At 34.4% G+C, this 24385-nt stretch overlaps 3 protein-coding genes across 3 annotated transcripts; 1 reads left to right on the forward strand and 2 right to left on the reverse strand.

Moving 5' to 3' along the window:
• Positions 1-2116: 2116 nt before the first annotated feature.
• LOC144842491 (D-amino-acid oxidase-like) lies at positions 2117-6343 on the reverse strand. Its single transcript, XM_078698940.1, has 10 exons — positions 6130-6343; positions 5300-5414; positions 5129-5208; positions 4779-4844; positions 4478-4532; positions 3770-3871; positions 3482-3561; positions 3141-3258; positions 2750-2848; positions 2117-2268 (listed from the first exon to the last, which is right to left on the reverse strand). Exons 1-10 carry the CDS (start codon positions 6336-6338, stop codon positions 2140-2142), a joined length of 1053 nt encoding a protein of 350 aa, XP_078555066.1. The 5' UTR covers positions 6339-6343; the 3' UTR covers positions 2117-2139.
• Positions 6344-6636: 293 nt separating this feature from the next.
• LOC144842493 (uncharacterized) lies at positions 6637-17436 on the forward strand. The gene is made up of 24 exons (XM_078698943.1): positions 6637-6748; positions 7328-7380; positions 8386-8458; positions 8817-9167; positions 9802-9864; positions 9990-10516; positions 10747-10938; positions 11303-11377; positions 11743-11854; positions 11940-12062; positions 12284-12471; positions 13008-13063; positions 13192-13318; positions 13758-13864; positions 14203-14305; positions 14858-15011; positions 15105-15171; positions 15361-15427; positions 15948-16033; positions 16205-16331; positions 16467-16508; positions 16623-16712; positions 16986-17013; positions 17183-17436. The coding sequence occupies exons 1-24, from the start codon at positions 6637-6639 to the stop codon at positions 17203-17205; spliced, it is 2946 nt and encodes a 981-aa protein (XP_078555069.1). The 3' UTR covers positions 17206-17436.
• Positions 17437-17930: 494 nt separating this feature from the next.
• Positions 17931-24277, reverse strand: LOC144842845 (succinate--CoA ligase [ADP-forming] subunit beta, mitochondrial-like). Its single transcript, XM_078699397.1, has 13 exons — positions 24163-24277; positions 23447-23615; positions 23104-23203; positions 22823-22913; positions 22644-22715; positions 21054-21156; positions 20824-20891; positions 20418-20514; positions 20077-20238; positions 19624-19766; positions 19290-19410; positions 18888-18976; positions 17931-18304 (listed from the first exon to the last, which is right to left on the reverse strand). Exons 1-13 carry the CDS (start codon positions 24232-24234, stop codon positions 18230-18232), a joined length of 1362 nt encoding a protein of 453 aa, XP_078555523.1. The 5' UTR covers positions 24235-24277; the 3' UTR covers positions 17931-18229.
• Between the last annotated feature and the right edge of the window lie 108 nt (positions 24278-24385).

The following is a 24385-nucleotide window of genomic DNA, read 5'->3' on the forward strand; positions in this document are numbered from 1 at the left end:
TTTTACATTTTGATTCAACTGATGAAACAACATCATTAATTATGTACACTAGGAACAGCAAATGTCCTAATATGCTCCCTTGTGGGACGCCATGTGCAATATCTATATTTTTGGATTTACCTCCCTTTATTTCAACAAATTGTTTCCTATTAGATAAATAAGAACGGAACCATTTAGTTGAATCGCATCCGATTCGTCTGAGTTTTTTCACAAAGAATGAAGTTATCGACCGAATCGAAGGCTTTGCGAATGTCCAGCAAAACCATACCAAAACCCATTGGCCATTTTTGATTTCACATGATCCAATAAATGAGTAAGAACAGGTTTCAGTAGAAAAACCTGAAAAAACCAGCCTGAGATTCTGTTTTCACATCTTTCAGGTGTCTGGCTAGCTGGACATACACAGCCTTTTCTAGTATCTTAGAGGTACAACTTAATAGGCTAACAGGGCGGTAGTTAAAAAAAACTATTTTATGTTTGGTAGAGAGAAGTTTAATGTGCACTCATCATGTTATTGGCACATAACAATAATTATGGTGAATTATCAATATACTTTAGATTTAGAAGCAAGACTAACATACATTGGAAATACATGTTTCTATAGTGTTAGAATATAAATTATCACTAATCAAATCAAACCCCTCATCAGCATAAGTAAACATAAATCTTTTAAATTTTAAAATCCTGTTAGGACCGTTTCTCATAATCGACCACCTCTCGTAAGTGACAACTTCTATTGAACGACCACCTCTTTTAAATGGTTCTTCTAAACGGTTCCCTGATCTTAAATTATCCTTTCAACTTCAATAGAGTACACAATAATAACGATGTATTTCTTACCTAAGATTGAATAAAGATGAGGTATTTCCAAGTTTTAGCTAATTCAGTGCAGTAATAATAATATATAAGTCTGTAATCTTTGGAAGTTGAAGCCTGACTGACTGACTACTACCATGTGGGTTCAGGGTGGCCACCAGCAATGCAAACCAAATTATGCTACTGTAGGTGGCAGCACAAAATTATGACAATTCAATTGGGAGTTTTACCGTTGAGTACAGTTTTTCCGTTTGGTACTTATTTAACGGAGTATTTTGTTCTTAACGAAAAAGCTTGCGTTGTCAACGTTTTCTATTCAAATGACTTTCTGTTGAGCACAATCTGTTTAAAAAATTTACCATTCGAATACAAACACTTTAAATCACTCAATGAATCTTTATGTTAACGAAAGTTCCCATTCGAAATACGACAAATGTAACCAAGCGTGTATCAGAGGGCAGTATATGAGTATGTTGGATAATGTACCACAAAAGCGGAACTCAAAAAAAAAATTATGCCAGATTATGCTAGATTTTCTAAAATTATGCCTAGCATATAAATGCTAGATGCTAGATGTACCCTTTCTTTATAATATTTTCGTAACACATTTGTATGTCCCCTGAATAAGGGGGCGTCTCAAATGAGATGGTTCTATTGTAGAAGTGAATCTTTTAGTTATTTACAAAACAAACACTAGAAGAGCCCTAACAACTGAAATATATTGTTATCACACTAGAAATAAATTTGAAATCTATAGAGTATCAGGGACTGTTTCATGTCTATTTTATTTATTTGTTTTATTTCAACAATATTTTAAGGGTGGTCCATCCAGCCGAAGCTGATCATTAGGGACCCTCACAGAAATACATCATGACAAGACATAAACATGTAACAATAAAAATTAAATTAAAATAAATATACTTTATAAAGATAAAATAAAGCACAAACAATTTAGAATCAAAAATTAAATAAATTAAATCAAATTGACCCTATCAGAAGAAAAGACAGGAAAAAGGAAGTAACTAAACAAATTAAGATGGTTCTTGAGCAGAAATTTGAAGGAAGAGTAAGATGAAGCAAGTCGGATACACTTTTAGTCTAAATATATCATATATCAACAACATTTATTTAGAAACAGTTCATGAAATAAAAACAGCATGCATTAATTACAATAACTTAAAATGGTAACATTAAATAAGAACTGTTTAAGGGATCAGAAAAAGAAGTAAAAGAACTTGTCAAATGCCAACCCTTAAACAAAAACAACAAAAAAGCAACTTATTTTGTTATATAATAAATAATAATGTGTTTTATCACAAGGGCCTATAGCTTTCTCTTTATGGCCTTTTGTTTCTCCTCGTCTATGATGTCTTGAACAAGTTTAGCAGCATCTTGGGCACAGCCCCATGACATGCTAACACCTCGTCCACCATGTCCATAATTATGAACAATCTACAAAATACAAACATTATAATTATTCACAACAAAACTTGAGGTGGCTTTCCAAAAAGCAAATTCGTTTTGGTTTCATTAATTATTTCACAAAGTTAAGGAAAATAAAAAGGACCTATACTTAAGCAAACCTTGGTAAATTATTGTATTATGGAGACAAAAATAAGCTAAAAGGGGCTTTACGGCTGAGTTTCCAAATGTGGTAAATATATGTAAAATATAAAGTAATTCTTAACGAATTCAAGAAAACTTTTCTAAACTAAAGCAAATAACATATCAAAACTAGTAACTGGCAGTTTAAAAGGCCATATAGATGGCTGCAGTCGCGTGCTCAAGTTAGTGTTTACCGACTTACCAACCAACCGACCGACCAACCGACTGACCGACCAACCGACCGACATAGTGCGCTTTCTATTTACTATGGGCTATAGTGAATAAAACCATGGAGGTAAAACAATCCATGATGAAACTTTGTACTTACCGGTACAATGTTACCATCTATGTGGATGGTTTCTCGTTCAAGACGAACAGTTGGCCTGCCTGGGCGCAGTCCTACCCATTCATGATCTAATTCAGCGTGCTACGAAAACAAAAATCATATTTCTATTGTAAATGGGCGAATAACCTGGGACTTGCAGCCTACTGGGCTGAATTGTGCACAAGTGTGGACGACACACACCACAACTTTCTACTCTCCTAAGGGTCCCTTCGTGTCGAGTACTGCCACCAAATTTCACTTAAATGGTGAAACCATTTGGTTACAAAATATTCTCATTGTCCTTTAATTGATTATGGGTGTGGCTTGAAGAAAGATATTCCCTGAATATGGGTGTTAATTTCCAAGAAAAAATAACTAAACAGAGATTACTAACAGATACACTTGGGAACATGTTTACAGCTCTTCTCCAAATTTCTTCCCTGTCCTCTTTATCGACTTTTAAATTCCAATTGTTCTTTTGATATTTTCCGCCAACTACAACTGTGTCTCTACTAGAAAGTTGTAGCATAAACGAAAGTTAGAAAAAAAATGATGTATATTTATATATGAGAGGGAAGTCATGATTCGACGTTTCAATCTTTATTTGATCATGACATAATCTGTGTATATTTAAAGCGACTTATGTCATAGGCCCCTATGTTATTACTTATTTTAACGTCGTTCCAATCAAAGAAATTGAAAAAAAGGAAAATTAACAATAACAAAAATGTTTACCACGGTATAATATGGAGAGACGAGCCATCAAACTTAGGATCAATGTCAATTACAAAATGCTTCACCCACGGTGCCTTGACCTGAAAAAAAACCAACATTTATTGTCTATAATATAGCTGTATTATAAATCTCAAGTTTCTGTATTATACAAATTGAAATATACAGTAGAACCCATCCTGTCAGTGACCCTATTCAGGTGACACTTCTATTAAGGGGACACTGCAAAACAAACAAGGGGCAATAACCTGATCTCTGATTGGATAAACAGAATCTTAATTTGTAACTAACCCGTATAACCTGACCTCTGATTGGATAAACAGAATCATCATTCACTAGTTTCCCTGCTCCCAATCCAGAGCAATTCACTATGATATCATATTCACCAAATATCTAAAGAAAAACATTTAAATAAAATAATCTCTAAATTGTTATTCTCCATCTCCCTAAAAAGGTCCTGCAAAAACAGAATTGTAAACTTCTTTATGCAGGATCCTTGCCATCAATTATATACTGTAATTGTAATTATAAACGATGACTAAATAAATGTGAATAACTGATTGAATTAATCTATAGACACTCTTTTCATTGACCACCAAGTGCCTGGCTGACCAATTCCGGGAATAGTCTAGCATTGACCACCAAGTGTCTGGCTGACCAATGCAGGGAATGGTCCAGCATTGACCACCAAGTGCATGGCTGACCAATGCAGGGAATGGTCCAGCATTGACCACCAAGTGTCTGGCTGACCAATGCAGGGAATGGTCCAGCATTGACCACCAAGTGTCTGGCTGACCAATGCAGGGAATGGTCCAGCATTGACCACCAAGTGCATGGCTGACCAATGCAGGGAATAGTCCAGCATTGACCACCAAGTGTCTGGCTGACCAATGCAGGAAATGGTCCAGCATTGACCACCAAGTGCATGGCTGACCAATGCATGGAAAGGTCCAGCATTTACATTGAGACTATTCACAAATGACGTAATTTCATACTAACCTCTGATAGGGAATTGAGTCTTCTTTTCACAAGATTGCCACCATTTTCTTTAAATCTAAAAGATGTTGATCAATTTTTCAATTCAACCAAAAACGATTAGGTCAGTTAACATTTTTTTATGAATGCATAGAATTTTCTTAAAATCGCAAAATGTCAACATTCATTTTGGAAACAGGTGTTTGGGCTGGTACAAGATTTGGGAAAGTTTTGCGTCTGCAGCAATAATGTGCGACTTTGTTCATTATACTGCTCTCTGAAACATATGAACAAGTTGTTTTGTAAAAATGTAGGCATAACTCACTTATTCAACAGCCATGGTAAGTATGTTTTACCATGCACTTGAAATGATGTCAAAAGCCATCCATTGCTAAAAATTGAAAATGTATTCACAGTACAGTTGACTTTACTAAGAAAGAAACTTGGTACAATAGTGTAGGCCTATACATGCCAATTTACATAGACGAGCGGTAACGGTAATAAACATACAGTATATAATCTATATTATTCCTTATCACCATTTACACACAACGCGGATAGATACAGATTCTACGTGGGACAAGCTACGCGGTTTCCACTTACCGTTATCGATCGTCTGTGTAAACTGGCCTTACTACTGACTCAATATTTCATTTTTTTAAATACTTTTTTCACCTGTAGTTTGGAAAAAATGCAGTCATCTCTTTCGCATCAAGCTTTCTGCAGCCATAAAACTTTTCAGAACAGTCTTCCAACTGCAAAGAAAGCACACTGTAGGTAAAATAATTCCACTTTTTGAAACTAAATTCAAATTATTGTTATTGCGAAGGAATTGCATATTCTCACCTGTTCTTGCTTATTGCTGAGGTAATAACCCGATAAAATTGTCACACTGGCCGCTACTGACTCTTTACTCCGTGTAATTGATTCCAGATATTTTCCAGTCCGTAAAATCCAGTCACTTAAAGAAAAGAGTTCTTGGATGGAAAATAAAAAGTGTTTGTGATCAAAAGAAGTCACTTATGTTTGTTATGTAATTGTACAGAGAAATTTAATGGAAGTAAAAATAAAGAAAATTATTATTTTTTCTTTAATTTATTATACTTTAAGACTTTAAGTGATAGGCCTACCTATGTACGTTTATAATTGCAGGCTTGGACATGTATTGTCCGCAAAATCATAAAAAATAAAGATTTATAAACTCAGACTTTTACTAGCCCATTCACTTCCACAGAAAACAAATGTTACAAAAATAATGATTTCACTTATAAAAAAGACAAAATAAACAGTTAAATTTAACCAAAACCTATTGACTTTCAGACAATTTGACTACGTTTTTTCAGGTAAATAATTTTTTTTCATCTAATTTCTGGTCAAAGTGAATAACTATTATGCAACATTAAAATTTACTTTTGTTTGGAATAAATGGGTACCGGTTAGATCAAGAAACAACTTTGCGCTGATTACTAATTGCATTATGGGAGTATGTTTCCATACCTGTTTAATCCAAATAAATGACCGAGGTAATAATGTTCAGCGCTTAGAGGTTTCACAACATTATGCTTAGATATATAAATCCAGGATATTATTATTGGGCATATTCAACAAAACAAAAAATGTAAAAAAAATTCAGGGGGACAATACATATTTACAATACATTAAGTCAGCATGAATACCTCATTTGATCATCTTGGTGAGATCTACCACCTTCTAGCGTAGGTTCCCACAATCCTGCAGCACCATCACTTGTAGTATCTGGTGACAACTTGTCAGCAATGATAGTGACATGTGTATTGGGGTTCTGTTGTTGGATGACAATGGCGGTAGATAGCCCTATAATACCGCAGCCAACCACACATACTTTGCCATTCTCTTTTATACTCATATTTAAATCCTGTGAAACTGAAAATGCATGTTTTGTTTGTTGACATAAAAATCAGAAAAAAAACCTCAAATGTATATAATACTTTGACATGATATTCCGTCCCAATGACATAAATAAACATCGAAATATTGACTTCTGATATATAACATTGTACATAATTTTGTTAACATATTTTGAAATTTGCTTTGTGCAAATAAATAAATAAATAAATAAATTAATTAATTAATTAAACACTGTTATTTCAAAGTTTGGAACGTCCGTAATTACTACGGAAATTTAGCCCAATATTCCACATAAGATGAAGATAAATAGGGTACTACGGAAATGCTTAAATGATGGGGAATCTCCGGCAAAATGCAATAATTATGGACAAATAAACGACCCATATGACGGGGGTTTCCACGAACACAGTGTGTAGTGGCCTTTCGTACCTTCTCATGACGCACACAAGCAATCCAAACAGTCAGAAATTCATTCTGAGCATGTTCAGCAATATATCCACACAAAAAAATACGCTGACAGCCGGCGATAAATTATGCGCGGTATTGTAATGCTGGTTAATTTTTGGCTGCAATCTGTCAATGTACATATAGGCTCTTCCAAAACTGGACTTCTATAACGTTAATTGTTATTATATATGATAAAATGGGATCTAAATTTTAATTTAGTGACAGAAAAAAACATTTAGCATGAGATTAAGGGTGTTGCCCGGGCAACTGGGGCAACCCCACTGCGTCCGCCCCTGCCATGATATGCAATGGAATCTGAGTTCTATTCACATCATATTTATAGCCAGATGTTCAGTTAGCTGGGCACTCATGAGTTTAGTAGCAAAATGAGGCCATCGGCATGAAAATGGGATCGGGGGATAGAGGGAGCGTGGGGAAAAAGGCCAACCTAAAGACCTCCTTAAACAATGAAATATATGCCTAATGAATAATTATCATATGTCTAATACTTACTACTCTTCTTTTTAATATTTCTTACAGTAAATAAAATATCTGGAACCAGAGATACAATCCAGGCTCGACCGGACTGGCAGGTAAACAAAATGAAACTACTTAGCTCAGAGTTGACTAGTATAATATTAATAGTTATTATTTCTCCCACTGACGCAGACTTTTGTGAATTATCTACTAGTGATCATTTTGTATATAGATAGGCCTGTTATATGCCATAGTGTGATACGTGCAGACCCCTATGATGGATGTGCATTTTGACATATGTTGACAAATATTAATTCAGGTTTCTAAACGATACAAACGTAAAGATATAATGTGTCCCCTGAAATTTATTTCTTTTTTTAAAATATGCCATTTAGAAATGGTATTCAGAGAAGAGTCCGGAAGAATTTTCAAACCGTAATACTACGTCTATTAGTTCGGTTTAATAATAAAAAATAATTTAGCTCGTTTCTCAGCAAATAATTCGATCGACGTAAAATGACCTCCCACTCCGTTTTCGTCGAATACACCATCCCCTTCCTTTTCAGCGTTGTTTGGTTTAGCTGGTGCTTCGCCATCATTATAATCTCCATTGATGTAAGACCTTGAGACTGGTGTGTTTCACCAACGTCGCTGGTGCTATAATAACGATCGTGTCGTTTATAGGCCTATATCTTTATATTCGTTGCCAATCATCTCTCTTACATTTATCCATCAACTACAAGGCGTTGATTGGTTAAAAACGTTGTAAGTAATCAGCCAATTGGAAATCGTTAAATAATGCTATAGATATAATTATTTTCTTGATTTCAGTAAATCGAGTTTATAGACAGGAAGGTAGCAGAACAGAATGCGCAACATATTGTTTAGTCTTTTTCTCTCTTTCAATGCAAGTACTATTATTTATCAAAGCTCAAATAGACAAGGATGAGATCATTATTTAGCGATTGTAAATGGTCACATTCTAAAACCTCTATAGATTATTAGAAATGATTCTACTTTAAAACCCATAGTTGTTCGGCACCAATTGCTATCACGTACCGAAGTAAACCTTCAATAAAGTAAGCCCTATTATTTCATTTCATTGTTTTGCTTTCTTACAGGTTGTTGTCATTGTTGAATCATCTTCCTATGGAAATTGCCCGGCTGACCCGACTGAAATAGGATGTTCTGATGGTATATTATTTTATTATAATGATTAAGGGTCTGTCATACCTGTTCCGGTAGGGTTCCGGTCCAGCGCCGGCAAATCTAATCTCACGTCAATGTGTTTCGTTGCTCCACGCGGCTATGCGCCAATCGATATGCGCGTAGCACATTGGCGTCCGAATAGATTTTCCGGCGCCGAACCGGAACCGTGCCTGAGCAGGACGTGTGAAAGACGCTTTACAGAAGGGTCCTAATTAATGAGTATAAACATTATATTTATGGTGCAAAATTATTTTTAAAAGAAACCAAAATCTAAACTAATAATCAGTGTTACGATATTACTTTTAGAAACATTTTCAATTATCAATTTTGTTTGTTTTATCAGATAAATGGATTCTGACTGATCACTACATTGTACCTGGAACCGTTAACGTGTTAACTCACAGAAACTACCCTGATAAGTACCGGAACTGCGAATTTAGAGGATGGAATGTAACTACTGCACCAGGCTATGTAATGACCGTTGCTTTCGAGATAGTTGACTACGAATTGGGTAGAGATTTCTTGTATTTTGTTTACGGGGATTCTGGTACCAATATAAAGGATGTATCTAGTCGAAATGTTGAAGTACTACTTGATCTACAGTATATGTATTTTGAGTCCTGGCAACTCTACATGTGTACAGATGGATATAATAGGAAATATGGATTTCTAACCTATATAACACCTCAGCTTTGTAAGTTACCAGAATCTGTTACATTATTTGCAAAAAAATTAGATAGATAGATAGATATGAATCATACCACACGTCCATTTTGAAATGTGTCTAAAGCTCTGTCTACACTATCAAAATTTATGTGACAACAAAATGTGATGTGCCCATATATGGACATGATGTCGTCATATCACTACCGTATTTGGACATATCACTACCATGTCTAGGCACATCACATTTTCAACTAGGTTGATAGTGTAGACAGAGCTTACGAAAATGGTATATATCTTACACAACCAGTACCGTTTTGCAAATCGTTAGCAGTACAATTATCGTAAACGATAAGAATAATCGGTTCGATTTCATTCGTAATTTTGTTGACTAAATTTCGGGTCTTTTCCGCAGCTTCATATTAAAATTCCGCAGCTCTGTATTATAGTTCCGCCGCTCTATAGTTCCGCCGCTCTATAGTTCCGCCGCTCTATAGTTCCGCAGCTCTATAGTTCCGCCGCTCTATAGTTCCGCCGCTCTATAGTTCCGCCGCTTCAATATATTAATACAAGTATTGGCAATAAGCAGAATGTATTGTTTCCACCTCACGCATTTTTAACACTAAGAATTGTATTAGGACTAAATACTCTATTAATCATTCTAGCTTCAACAAGCGATATTAACCTACTAACCACAGAAGAAGAAGAAAGTACCACCACTAGTACAGGTTGGTTTTATCAATTACATTACATTGGTGAATAACTATAATGATTTATTTATGATGACATTTGGAGAAAATAAATATTGAAATGAATTTGTCCTGTTACGCAAAATCCAATCAATTTGTTTTAGAAAGTAATATAGCTACAGCAATTACTAGTTTTATTGGAGCATTCGACACCGGAACTTTACATCCAATCACCAACCCTACTACAACGTCACCGTCTGATGCAACGTCATCGTTGAGTGCAACATCATCGTTTGATGCAACGTTATCGTTGGGTGCAACGTCATCGTTTGATGCAACGTCATCGTGGGATTCAACGTCATCGTCTGATACAACGTCATATGCAACGTTATCGTCGGATTCAACGTCATCGTTTGATGCAACGTCATCGTTTGATGCAACGTCATCGTTTGATGCAACGTTATCGTTTGGTGCAACGTCATTGTTGGGTGTAACGTCATCGTCGGATTCAACGTCATCGTTTGGTGCAACGTCATATGCAACGTCATCATCGGATTCGATGTCATCGTTTGGTGCAACGTCATCATCTGACTCAACGTCATCGTTGGGTGCAACTTCATACTCAATTACAACTACATCGTTGCCGAAATGGCTTAGTTCCACGTCGGCTTCTGTTAGCATTTCTTATCAGGTATAGAATTAATATTTTACTCCAGATTATAATGCATGGCAAGGCAAACTTCATATTACTTTATTTAACCAAAGTCCGTCATACTAATTTGCATTTTATTTCTATAATATTGTTCTAATTACCATGGACCTAGATCCACGCTATATTTCGTTATGTACGCCTGGTCGACTATTATATTGTCTTAAAATGAAAGAATCTTAATTATTTGGTGTAGTTAATTGTTTCCACAGATCGAGCAACTTTTGGATTACTCAGAATCACGTGACTCTTTGAGTGAATCGGAGGCTATGCGTATCCTACAGTCCACTAAGAATATTACGTCAGACGATAGCAACTATTTGGACGTAAATGACATATTGAATGTAATCAGACTGTTAGAGGTTGTTGCCGATTCAGCAACGTCATCACAATCATCTGTTGAGGTATAAAGCGTGGTTCCCACTAGAGACGCAACGCAAGGACGTACGCGCAACGCAAGCAAGTTGACCAATGACAAGCCACTGTTCGAATAATCTATCGCTTGTGATTAGTCAAATCACTTACGTTGCGTTACGTCCTTGCGTTGCGTCGCTAGTGAGAACAAGCTTAAGAGGGAACTTGTTTTTATGATTGATTGATTGTTTACACGTTATGTAATTATGATGTGCCATGAGGAGGGGAGACAGTGACGGACTTATTTGAGTCTCTATGTAGTCCCTTGACCGAATGATAACTTTGTTGTTTCTTTTTTGTATACATGTTGATTTTGTTCGAAATAATAATGATGAAAAATTCTTTTACTGACAGTTGTACCTGTCGGTGTATGATGACATATTACAGGAATGTAACATGGATAAACTCGCATCATCAAATGAAAGTGAGGTAAGTATACATGTATCTAGTGAATCTTGAAGCAGCAGCAGTAGTAACGGATTATGCCGACATTTGTTTTGTCTGTTTGTAAGTTCTCTAGACTGGCCTGTTGAATGTGCAAGGTTTAGAGCACAAACTATCAGTGCCATCCATCAAATCTCTGTCTACACTATCAAACTAGTTTGAAAAAAAAAATGTGATGTGCCCAAATATGGTGGTGATATGCTTAAATATGGTAGTGATATGAAATTATCATGTTCATGTGGACACATCACATTTTTTTGTCAAATAAAGTTTGATAATGTAGACAGAGCTTTACTGTATAATGAATAAACTTTAGATCCTAGCTTGTCTATTTTCCATTACTTTTATAGGGTGTTGCTAGTGACATCATGTCAATGCTAGATACATACACGGCCGCCGTTTCTGCTAACTTGGTCTTCGCAAACGAATCGTCGGTCCTCAGTTATGCAAATGAGAACATTGGTGAGGAAAATAAATATTTGTATTAAGCAGAATAATATAATTATCGACAGAACATTCTTTCATTTATTCATATCTAATTTCGCAGTCGTGGAGATGGAATCTGTTCCAAGCAGTGACGTCACTCTGTTGGTTGATAGAATAGAGATCTATGCTAGTGAGGATTCATTCCACGTCAGCTTACCCATGGTCAACTTGAAGGGCAAGTCAGGTAAGTGGCTCACACAGGACGTACGCGCAACGCCAGTAATTTGACCAATCACAAGTGATGGTTTGGATCATCTGTCGCTTATGATTGCATTGTGCACACCGTTCTTGCGTTGCGTCAAAACGACGGCAACGAAAAAAACGAGAATAAGGATAAGTGATAAAATAAGGGCAATTTAAAAATGACACGGTTTAGTAATAATAATATTTCTCCAAATGTTTCAGTGAAAGTAATCACAATCGTCTATAAGACTTTGCATGTGATGTTGCCAACCGTACTTGAGGGAGACCAAAGTGGACACTCCACAAGGATAGGATCATTTACAGTATCAATTACTGTAACGGCAAATGACGTAGTGTTCAACCATTTTGATGGCAATGATCCACTTTACATAACTATTGATCACGTGGTTGTAAGTACCAATTAAAATCATTTGAAACCAAATTTTCGTTTATAGTGAAGGACAAAACTACGTTAAACTTACCCAACGTTTCATGCGTTCTCATCGCACTTTTTCAAGGTAGTGATGTCAGCTTGATTTGCCGACACTGATCATGGCATAGTCACGTGGTGTTGGATAAGTTCAACGTAAATTTGTCCTTCACTATAAACGAAAATTTGGTTTCAAATAATATTGTTGAAAGGAGATGAATTTTTTCAATTTTAATCATGTTAAGCTTGATTCCCACTAGGACGCGACGCAAGAAGGACGTAGACAGCACATATCGACCAAAATGCCGTTAGAACCGTCTTGTGTGGGAACCGTCGACGTAATCACGGTGTCGTAGACGTATTTCAATACCGAATTCTTTTTTTCTAGTGGGAACCAAGCTTTTTGCACAGATTAACTAATTAAATACAAGAGGAAAGAAAATATATAATTAAGTTAAGACGTAGATATAACGATCATACAACACATGAATATTTAAAAGTGTTTTTATATTTCAGCAATTAAAAGAAAATGAAGAGTCGGTGTGTTCATTTTGGAAGTTTACTGACGATAAGTAAGTTGTTTAGTCTGTAATGTTCTATTTAGATAATTATTTATACTGTCCAAATATGATAGGAGGAAACATTAATTTTTTTTAAATGTTGTGAAATTGAAACTACGTAATTATTGTAATTTGTGTAGTATTGATGGTGGTGTATGGTCAGAGGACGGGTGTTTAGTTTCTTCATCAACATCAAACCAATCTGTCTTTAGCTGTGATCATTTGACAAATTTTGCAATACTTATGAAAGTTCCAGGCCCGTTTCAGGTTAGAATAGTGCTTTGACCTTTGACCTTTGCTTTGACCTTTGTAAAGGCGCTGAAGAAATGAAAATGTTACTGTTAAAACATAATAATATATGCTAAAACATCATTATACTATCTTTAAAATGTAACCTTCGTTTAGGTAACCAAATAAATTAAAATCAAATAAAACTTGCTGCTCGTTTCAAACAATCCTTTTGTTTTTCCTTCGCCAGCATTTCTTGAGATTAGTTGACAAAAGGCAAAGGAAGGTGTATTTCAATAATTAATTGGTTATTTATTTTATTCACCATTGCAGCTGATTTTGTTGTGGTCCTTAATAAACCAAGACAACAAACAACGAAAAAGAAGCATAATGTAAAACTAATAATATATAGAAAGATGTACAATTAAAACGTTATAAAAGCAATTTTTTAAACAAAGTCTTTCACTTTATCCTTTAGGTGATTTCAAAAGGAGATACATTTGCATTAGATGTTCTAACATACTTCTTAACGGTTCTCTCAATCGTCTGTCTCGTTTTGACTGTTTGCACGTACATTTGGCTTCGGTAAGTTTTTATATTTTATTTTAGGCTTACTTGATTTGTTCTTCTCGGTGGCCTATATCTAAAGCCTGTTTTCCAACATGCGAATTTGTTCGCGCGGGCGAATCCAACGTTTCGCAGAGAAAAACAAATCGCGCTACCCTTTCCACTACAAGAGCAAATAGCTGTTAATTTCGCTGAAGAAGCGAAAACCTCAAGGAACTAGAACTCGTCGCAGAGGCCTTTGGAAGATGAAAACAACTGCTCTCTTGCCGCACCCGCCGCGTCCCATTTTGCCTTAAAGTATAGAATCTAAATGATTTATTTTCTTCGTTTTACGTTTTACTTTTTTAATCCTAAAGAGCATGGCACCTAAGAAGAAACATCATCCACATAAACTTAGCCATATCTCTTGCATTGGCTCAATTACTGTACATAGGCTTTGTCAATGCCACTGCTAATAAGGTAACAATATATGATACTCATAATGTATAGGTATATCGTTCCAATGTCAAAAGAAATTATCAAAGTAGGAGGATTGTATTGTTAACTCTAAGCGTATTGCATTATCTGATTATAATCCGAATAGACTATAATGTATTTTATAACCGTATTTTGTAGATACATCACTTTGTATAATGCCTTACAATTAATATCGTACAATACTCTGATTTTGTCACGTTATTTAATCAATATCTGCCCTTGAAGGGTATTACTTAAAAGCTTCAACACTTTGAAAATCATATTTTTGCATTATATGACCTTCGTTGTAATAGACCTATTTAAAATGCAATGCTGTTACAACTGTCTGTGCTTTTCAGAGCGTTAATTGGTTGATTGTGTCGTGACGTAATTAGCTACACGATCACACGTAAAAGGGGAGGCCAATTTATAATATTTTCAATGGTGATGTCTGCGCCTTCCAAAATTTTAAAGTAAAATAATAATAACATTTAAATTATCCAAAATATAACGTCTCCTGAGTTACAAAAATAATTCAATGTTGCACTTTTTTAGCATGTGTGCACGTTGGTGGCCGTTCTTCTGCAATACATGTTTACCGTCAGTTTTAACTGGATGTTATTAGAGGCCGTTCATCTTTTGATGATGTCCAACATTAACCTTCATCAAAAGAACCCGAAAAGTTATGTTTACGTTATATCCGGTTGGGGTAAGTTCAACTTTCTCTGGGGATACTTAGATGTACCAGATAGGTTAATTAAATCTACCTCACTTTTGTTCGAACATTTGTTTCTATTTTCAGTGCCACCTCTTGGAATTGTGCTGATCTCATTTTCATCTAAACCATCGGGTTATGGAACTCAACAATTGTAAGTCTCAATTTTACAGTATTTGTCTACAGTATGAAACTTTATGTGACAAAAAATGTGATGTTCCCATGGACATGATGATGACATATCACTACCATGTTTGGGCACAATTTGTCAAACTAGTTTGATAGTGTAGACAGAACTTAACGTCATAAAATGTTAAATCCTGATCGTCTTTTTCCTCCGTAGTTGTTGGCTTGACACATCAACGCCTATTATTTGGGCATTTGTCGTACCGATCCTCGTGGTGATTGCTGTAAGTACAAGTTATTGATTGAGCACAGTGATGACGTTGTAGCTGACGCGTAACAATAAATGACGTGGTAGTTGGCGCGTAGTAATACAAATGACGTGGTAGTTGGCGCTTGGTAACACAAATGACATTGTAGTTGGCGCTTGGTAACACAAATGGCGTGGTAGTTGGCGCGTAGTAACACAAATGACATTATAGTTGGCGCGTAGTAACACAAATTACGTGGTAGTTGGCGCGTAGTAACACAAATGACGTGGTAGTTGGCGCGTAGTAACACAAATGACGTGGTAGTTGGCGCGTAGTAACACAAATGACATGGTAGTTGGCGCGTAGTAACACAAATGACGTGGTAGTTGGCGCGTAGTAACACAAATGACGTGGTAGTTGGCGCGTAGTAACAAAATGACATGGTAGTTGGCGCGTGGTAACACAAATGACGTAGTAATTGTGCGTAAGGTGATGGCAATGACGCAGTTTTTTCCAAGTAAAAGGCAAAATACCCATCCAATAATTTTCCTTGCAGGGGAACACGTTTATTCTGCTCGCAGTTATCAGACGATTTATAAATTTAAAAGTAAATGCAACTAAAAGGAAGAAAGAACGAATGAGGTAAGACAAGAAAATTGTTATTTTAGTTGTAGTAGGGGTATGACGTAAAAACAAATGTAGGTACACGTTTACTGCTGTTTCGATGTGGAGATGTTCATCTGTTCAAATGATGATGTAATGAATGTGAGAACTATAAGCTGGCTACTTTCCATTTTATTCATATTTGTACAGAACCAGTATTCGTGCAGTGTTGTTGATGCTACCCTTGATGGGACTCACCTGGATATTTGGCTTGGTGGCGTCTTTTGATGATACACATTTCTTTGCATACGTATTCGTCATCTTTAACTCGTCACAAGTAAGCCTTACCCTGACCCCAAAATAAAATATTAATAACCGAGTATGACATTTTTACTTGCATTTTGTCTTTTGCGGTTTTTTTTCACAAACACAATAAATAAATAAAACTGTATTCACAATTTTTATTTTATAGGGAGTATTCATTTTTTGCCAACTTATTCTGCTGAATGACGAGGTTTGTAGTTTTTATACGATTATGAATAAATACTATCTATGAAGACAATAATTGAGAAAAATTGAATTTATTAACTTTATATATTATTTTATCATTTTGTTTTCACAATTTCAGATCCGAAGAATGTTTAATCAGAGATACACGAGGCGAAACATAACGAGCACGTCACGATTGAGCAAAAGTAAACGAAAACACGTCAATCACGTGCGTGCGGCTATATACAAAATTATTTTAAACCATTACGATTAATACTGAGTATTAAGCTCTGTCTACACTATCAAAATGTATTTGACAAAAACATTTGTGCCCATAATATGGACATGATGATGTCATATCACTACCACTTTTAAGCATATCACTGCCATATTTGGGCACATCACACTTTTTTGTCAAACTAGTTTGATAATGATGTGTAGACAGAGCTTTATATACTGACTTGCCATCAAATAATTGACATTTACTAATTTCTTCTTTCAGATTTGTTTGAAGAAACAGTTAAATGAAGGTAGGCTTCGCATGTCCTTAAAACCTGATTCCCACTAGGACGTACGCGCAGCGCAAGTAATTTGACTAAGCACAAGCGATGGATTATTCGAACAGTGGCTTGTAATTGGTCAACTAGCTTGCGTTGCACTTTCAAAGTGAGAATTAACCTGGCTTTATTCTTCATATAGGTAATCTACAAGAGGCGTGGTAAAGGTTTCAGATATGGACATTGGATAATCTTTTGCTGTGACTGTCACCGATCATTTGTCCACCACGTGACATGAATAAAAGTGTTGTGTTCTATATTAGAATCCTGTAATGTGAAATGTATGTGGAGATGAATTTAACAGAAGTTTAGTTATTATTAAAACCTACGCAACGTAAAAAATGCCCTTTCAATAATTGCGTTTGCCCCACCTGCGTGAAATCTAACCTGCGATGTCGTCGGTTCCCACTTGTGATTACGCAATACAGCACTTGCGTCAATACGTCGTTGCGTTGCGTCATTAGTGGAAACCAAGCTTTAATGTTTTAGTAATATTAGTAATTATGTGTGTAAGAAATAGAATGAATAAAGTTCCATTGTATTCACTGTATACTGTTGATTTGTTTATTTTGAAAATGATAGTAGTGTATTAAGCCTTGTCTACAATATCAAACTTTATGTGACAAAAAAATGTGATGTGCCCATATTATGGACATGATGATGTCATATCACTACCATATTTGGGCATATTACTACCATATTTGGGCACTTCACACTTTTTTTGTCAAACTAGTTTGATAGTGTAGACAGAGCTTTAGATTGTCACTCTTTCAACATATTCATACTAAAACCATTGTGGTGTATTCATGTTTACAAGCAGCCACTATGGGTTGTCCTGTCATTGTATCTGTGAGACACTACACATTTATTATAAAAGAAACAATTTTTTATGATATAATTCTTTTTTATTATCACTGTGTAATTATATTGATGAAAATACAAACAAGTTACATTCTCATTAAATTAATTTAACATTAGGTAATGTACACATAAATATACCAAACTATGTCTACATTAACACCAACAAATATCTATTTGTTTCTACTGTTGAGAGCTAGGTTTGTACAAATGCATGGATAAAAGAAAATTGTCTTTTTTAATTACCTATATACACATTTCAAAACTAAAACAACTTTCCGTATCTTTTGCGATAATTTGTGCATTTATAATTTCATATAATTATGTTGAATTACAACGGTAATTCAAACTGAACGTCTACAGCGGCTTCTTTTGCTAACTCAACAATTGCTGACAACTTGACGACCTACACAAAACATAATAACAAGATCAATTTATTCACAAACAGAAATTATTATAAACATGACATACACTATGTTTAGCCATCTGGAGAGGCCAAATAAGCCTCAAAGAGATTTGAGACTGGTTCCGCCACAGAGAAAAAGAAAGTCTGAAGTTTAGATTGAGCTTTATAGACAGAAACATACAGGAGTTAAAGACAATAGATATAATACACAGAGATAAAGTACACAATACATACAATATTACAATTTGTATGCAGTATTATTCTAAATAACATTGTTTTAAATTGTTTAACACGCCTAACCAAGTTTCTCTTCAATTAAGTTTATCCTCATGGTTGATCTTCTCTGTGCCTTCGACAACCATGAGTGGTTTCTTTTACTAAAGCTCTGTCTACACACTAAACTTTATGTGACAAAACAAATGTGATGTGCCCATATATGGATATGATGATGTCATGTCACTACCATATTTAAGCATAGCACTACCAAATTTGGGCACATCACACTTTTTTTTGTCAAACTAGTGTTGATAGTGTAGACAGAGCTTGATTCAAGTGCAAGATGTCTAGGCCTTATGTAACTCACCATTTTAGCTGCCTCATCAAGATCATTACAGGCAATAATTCTCATATCACTTGCTGCTATTAGTGCTTTAGCATCTTCAACCTGTGTTCCTATATAAATACAATAAACACACTTAAAAGTAGCACCGAACAAAAGTATTAGCTAGCGCCAAACAGAATGGCTTTCAAGAAGATACATAGACCCCAACAGCAGGCTAAGGGAAATTTATCCCATCTATGTAATTACAGTACCACAAGGGAAATTCTTAAATATTATATTGATTTCAGTATATCATCTTCTAAATGATATCTCGTTTAGTATTCAAATTGTGTTTTTTTTTTTAAATGTTCTATTGGTTTATTAAATGTTACCAAATCAAGATAGTGTTATATTAATGAATAATTAAGTAAATGACTTACTTACCTTGTAACCTACATACAATTGGTATTTTAAGACTAAGATCACTGGCAGCTGCTATGATACCTTGAGCAATCACATCACATCGCATAATGCCACCAAATATGTTAACCAATATTGCATTCACCTTCAAAAGAAACTCATTTAATAAATATGGTAGTTCTATAACATTATCATGTCCATATAAGGGCACATCACATTTTTTTTCACATAAAATTTGATAGTGAACATGCAAACAAGGCAAGCTGTACATGAGAACATATTCTAGCTCATCATTTTGTTTTTTACAAGGTATTTTGGCTAACAATAAATATAGTCATGGTGATAGATCGTGCCTTACATTTGGATCTGATGTGATGAGTTTAAAAGCCTCTTTTACTTGGTCTTTAGTTGCACCTCCTCCAACATCTAAGAAGTTAGCCGGTGAACCTTTGTTAAGTTTTATAATATCCATAGTAGACATAGCCAAACCAGCACCATTCACTGAAAATAGGCAGTTCATACTTAGTTAGGCAGATGTTGAGGAGTTTAGTCTATTAACCAGGGGAGGAATTATTTTAAGTTTTAGCTTGCATCCATCCATTCATCTTTTTATTTCTGAATACTATGATCACATAATAAACCCATAGCAAATCTTAAAGCTTAATTTAAGAAATCATTGTTCAGATAAAAAAAAAAAAAGTTGAAATTGTACAATATTACAGAAAAAATGTATATAGTAAAAACAAGAAGGCATTCCGCTGTATATGCATTTTGAACACAATATAAATGAGACATTTTAGCCGACACTTACCTAGACAACCTATTGTTCCATCAAGTTGAATATAGTTCAGATTTGATTTTGATGCTTCTACTTCACGTGGGTCTTCTTGAGTGTTGTCTCTCAATTTATGAATATCTTTTTGTCTGTATGACGCATTGTCATCAAAGTTGATTTTACAGTCCATGCATATAACTGAAAAAAAAAAAACATTTTTCAATTTATAATCAAATTAGATCATATCAGAAAAGAGATCATACATTCATACTATACAGAAACAATGCTTAGTAAAACAAATATGGGAATCTTGTGGTCAGTGGGACCAATTGTAATTATTTTATAATATGTACAGTAGTAATTCAATTGAAACCTACCTTTGCCTGTATTATCCTCGGCAAGTGGGTTAATCTCCAACATTGTTGCATCATATTTTATGAGAAGATTATACAGCTTAATAAAGGTATCAGCAGCCTGCAAACAAATCAGGTGTTATTTCACAATCCCAAAATACAATTTCATAGCAGTGTAAAGCTCTGTTCACACTATCAAACTAGTTTGACAAACAAAGTGTGATGTGCCCAAATATGATAGTGATATACCCAAATATAGTAGTGATATGATATCATCATGTCCATGGGCACAATTTTTAATAAAGTATGATAGTGTAAACAGAGCTTTTTAGTATGTTTTAAGTATTTTATCAATTGTAAGAAAAGTTTTAGAACAACTGCTGAATTTCAGTCCAATAATAACATTTATACATTACAACAACATACTTACATCTTCAATACATGCTCCTGAAAAACCTATTCTTTTTGCTACATCTATTGCTACTTCTTTTGATAAACCTAGGAATAATACAAGAATGCCAAGTGTTACATTCTACCTTACAATTCCATTGGAATGACTCTAATCTCAAATCATTTACTAAATCAGCAGAATTCAGAGAGGGATGAAAACATAGCTTAATATCTGATTGAATGCATTAGTAAATAGATGTAACAGCCTACCTTCATTGATATCAATTCCTTGTTTAACAATAGAATCTGGACTTTCTTGAGCTATTTCTTCAATATTAACTCCTCCCTCTGAACTTGCAATAATTACGGGACCCTGCAATATCAATAGATATACTAACATGTTAACACAATTTTTATTTTTTTTTTATTTTTATTACAGTTACAGCTAGAATATTAAATGCAGATTCACATTTATTAGAAAATAGAAGATCTTGAAAACATATTTATAAATAGATAGGAATAATGTTCTGTAATAATATGTATGAATGTAGTCTGTATACAATCAAACATAGGAACTCAACATTTACAACTCAAACTTACCATATATGACATACCTAATGTTAATAGGTGTGAATGTAGTCTTAGTTTGTACATACTTACCATATATGACCTATCTAATGTTAGTAGGTGTGAATGTAGTCTTAGTTTGTACATACTTACCATATATGACATACCTAATGTTAATAGGTGTGAATGTAGTCTTAGTTTGTACATACTTACCATATATGACATACCTAATGTTAGTAGGTGTGAATGTAGTCTTAGTTTGTACATACTTACCATATATGACCTATCTAATGTTAGTAGGTGTGAATGTAGTCTTAGTTTGTACATACTTACCATATATGACATACCTAATGTTAGTAGGTGTGAATGTAGTCTTAGTTTGTACATACCTACCATATATGACATACCTAATGTTAGTAGGTGTGAATGTAGTCTTAGTTTGTACATACTTACCATATATGACCTATCTAATGTTAATAGGTGTGAATGTAGTCTTAGTTTGTACATACTTACCATATATGACCTATCTAATGTTAGTAGGTGTGAATGTAGTCTTAGTTTGTACATACTTACCATATATGACCTATCTAATGTTAGTAGGTGTGAATGTAGTCTTAGTTTGTACATACTTACCATATATGACATACCTAATGTTAATAGGTGTGAATGTAGTCTTAGTTTGTACATACTTACCATATATGACATACCTAATGTTAGTAGGTGTGAATGTAGTCTTAGTTTGTACATACTTACCATATATGACCTATCTAATGTTAGTAGGTGTGAATGTAGTCTTAGTTTGTACATACTTACCATATATGACATACCTAATGTTAGTAGGTGTGAATGTAGTCTTAGTTTGTACATACCTACCATATATGACATACCTAATGTTAGTAGGTGTGAATGTAGTCTTAGTTTGTACATACTTACCATATATGACCTATCTAATGTTAATAGGTGTGAATGTAGTCTTAGTTTGTACATACTTACCATATATGACCTATCTAATGTTAGTAGGTGTGAATGTAGTCTTAGTTTGTACATACTTACCATATATGACCTATCTAATGTTAGTAGGTGTGAATGTAGTCTTAGTTTGTACATACTTACCATATATGACCTATCTAATGTTAGTAGGTGTGAATGTAGTCTTAGTTTGTACATACTTACCATATATGACCTATCTAATGTTAGTAGGTGTGAATGTAGTCTTAGTTTGTACATACTTACCATATATGACCTATCTAATGTTAGTAGGTGTGAATGTAGTCTTAGTTTGTACATACTTACCATATATGACCTATCTAATGTTATTGCAAAGTAATATTCACGTCTTGAATACATTCGTTCACACACTAAAACCTGAAATAACAAATAAACTCATATTAGCTAGTATCACTGTAGATGAATTATTTAGATACAGAAATTATACAGAGATTTACTACTTATTAAGCTTTTTAATAACTTACAGAATTACATGGTCTGCCAATAGCTCCGGTTTGCTTTGTTATTAACTTGTTTCCAATCATCTGAGATGCTAATTCACGTACTTCTGTTGGTCTACACAAAGATTATTTAATAATAATATTTAACAATAACATCTTCAAAATATTTCTTAAAACTTTATTACAGTTGGGAAATATAAATCCCTATTGGAGTTAATTTTGTATTTCCAGAAATACAAAATGATTCATTGTTGTAGTATTGATTAATAAAATGTTGTATAGGTATTATGATCAAAAACACATACGAGAAAGCCAATTTAACACCTCCTTTAAGACCACTCTCAAAGTAACCTTTGCCCCTTCCACCAGCCAGTACTTGTGCTTTGACCACTACATCATTCCCTCCTGTCAAAAATATTTTTAAAAATGTATACATAAAGTAGCAGGTATCTTAAATAATGTTACAGTTATATATTTATACATTATCATTTATACCTATGCCCCTCCTTAAGATCTGTCTAACACTATCAAACTAGTTTGCAAAAAAAGTGTGATAAAGTTTGATAGACCTTTAGTAGAGTATCTCTGAAATTGAACATTTATCTTTATCAACATGATTTTGAGACCAAACATCGCAAACCTTCTTACCAAGATCTGATGCTGCTTGAAATGCCTCATCTGGTGTCATAGCAACTTTTGCCCCAGGAATTGAGACACCTGCTTCTTGCAGTAGATTGAAACTTAGGTACTCATGAAGAGATAAATGTCTACGTTGTTGTTGTCCACACAGAAACCCATTACCAATGGCTGCAGCGACCTAAACCCAAGCAAAATATACAAACGATATAAATTAAATTTCAATTGAATGATTACTCAACAAGAATATGTTTGGTCTATCCCTAGTCTGCTTTCTAATATTATTATTAAAATTAATTTTAAATAATTGCACTTTTTTTTGTTATTAATATATAATAATAATAATAATTAATATTATTTAATATAATAAATAAATTATTATAATTAAATAAAAATATAAAATAGATATAGGCCAATTTGTGCACTCTCGTATCATCACTATTTCAATAAATAGAATTTGAGTCTACCTAATACTGGCTGGTTGTTGCGGGTCCAATGTGCACTTTCTTATGTCATATGACAGGCTAGGCCTAGGCCTCCCGGCCTCCCTACACACTTTCTACTTCTCGCGACCGGGCCGAATCCCGTTGTCAGCGAGCTACGATTTGCGGTCATATTAATTTAGGCTAGTAGGACTAGGCCTAGACACAATTTTCACTAAATTTTGTAAAAATAAAATGCAAAAACATTTCCAAAATAATCCTATAACCAGTAAACCATAATCCTACCTTTGTATGATGCTGTAATCCTTGTTTTGCAGCAATCAATCTGCTCCCGAGTCGACATATTGAAGAAGCCATTTTGAATGTTAAGAATGTTTTATCCTGATTCTATAACTTTTACAATTTTAACAGTTTATTTCAGCTAATAAAAAAAGATAATACTGTAGCTATATAAAAATAAATCTATTAACATTTTCAAGTTTAATGAGTTGTGTAATCAATATTAGAA

The sequence above is a fragment of the Antedon bifida genome, chromosome 5, assembly GCF_963402885.1.
Source record: "Antedon bifida chromosome 5, ecAntBifi1.1, whole genome shotgun sequence".
Classification (NCBI taxonomy): domain Eukaryota; kingdom Metazoa; phylum Echinodermata; class Crinoidea; order Comatulida; family Antedonidae; genus Antedon; species Antedon bifida.

Bases quoted from the DNA above. Each gene is read 5' to 3' on its own strand.
- LOC144842491 (XM_078698940.1), bottom strand. From the start codon at position 6,338: ATGAGTATAAAAGAGAATGGCAAAGTATGTGTGGTTGGCTGCGGTATT. The intron at 3,872-4,477 runs GTTAGTATGAAA...GTTTTTCTTTAG, and splicing joins GACTCAATTCCCTATCAGAG to ATATTTGGTGAATATGATAT. The intron at 3,562-3,769 runs GTTAGTTACAAA...GTTTTTTTTCAG, and splicing joins TCAGAGGTCAGGTTATACGG to GTCAAGGCACCGTGGGTGAA.
- LOC144842493 (XM_078698943.1), top strand. From the start codon at position 6,637: ATGAAGATAAATAGGGTACTACGGAAATGCTTAAATGATGGGGAATCT. The intron at 9,865-9,989 runs GTTGGTTTTATC...AATTTGTTTTAG, and splicing joins AAGTACCACCACTAGTACAG to AAAGTAATATAGCTACAGCA. The intron at 10,517-10,746 runs GTATAGAATTAA...TTGTTTCCACAG, and splicing joins CTGTTAGCATTTCTTATCAG to ATCGAGCAACTTTTGGATTA.
- LOC144842845 (XM_078699397.1), bottom strand. From the start codon at position 24,234: ATGGCTTCTTCAATATGTCGACTCGGGAGCAGATTGATTGCTGCAAAA. The intron at 20,892-21,053 runs GTAGGCTGTTAC...TATTATTCCTAG, and splicing joins AGGAATTGATATCAATGAAG to GTTTATCAAAAGAAGTAGCA. The intron at 20,239-20,417 runs GTAGGTTTCAAT...TTTTTTTTTCAG, and splicing joins CGAGGATAATACAGGCAAAG to TTATATGCATGGACTGTAAA.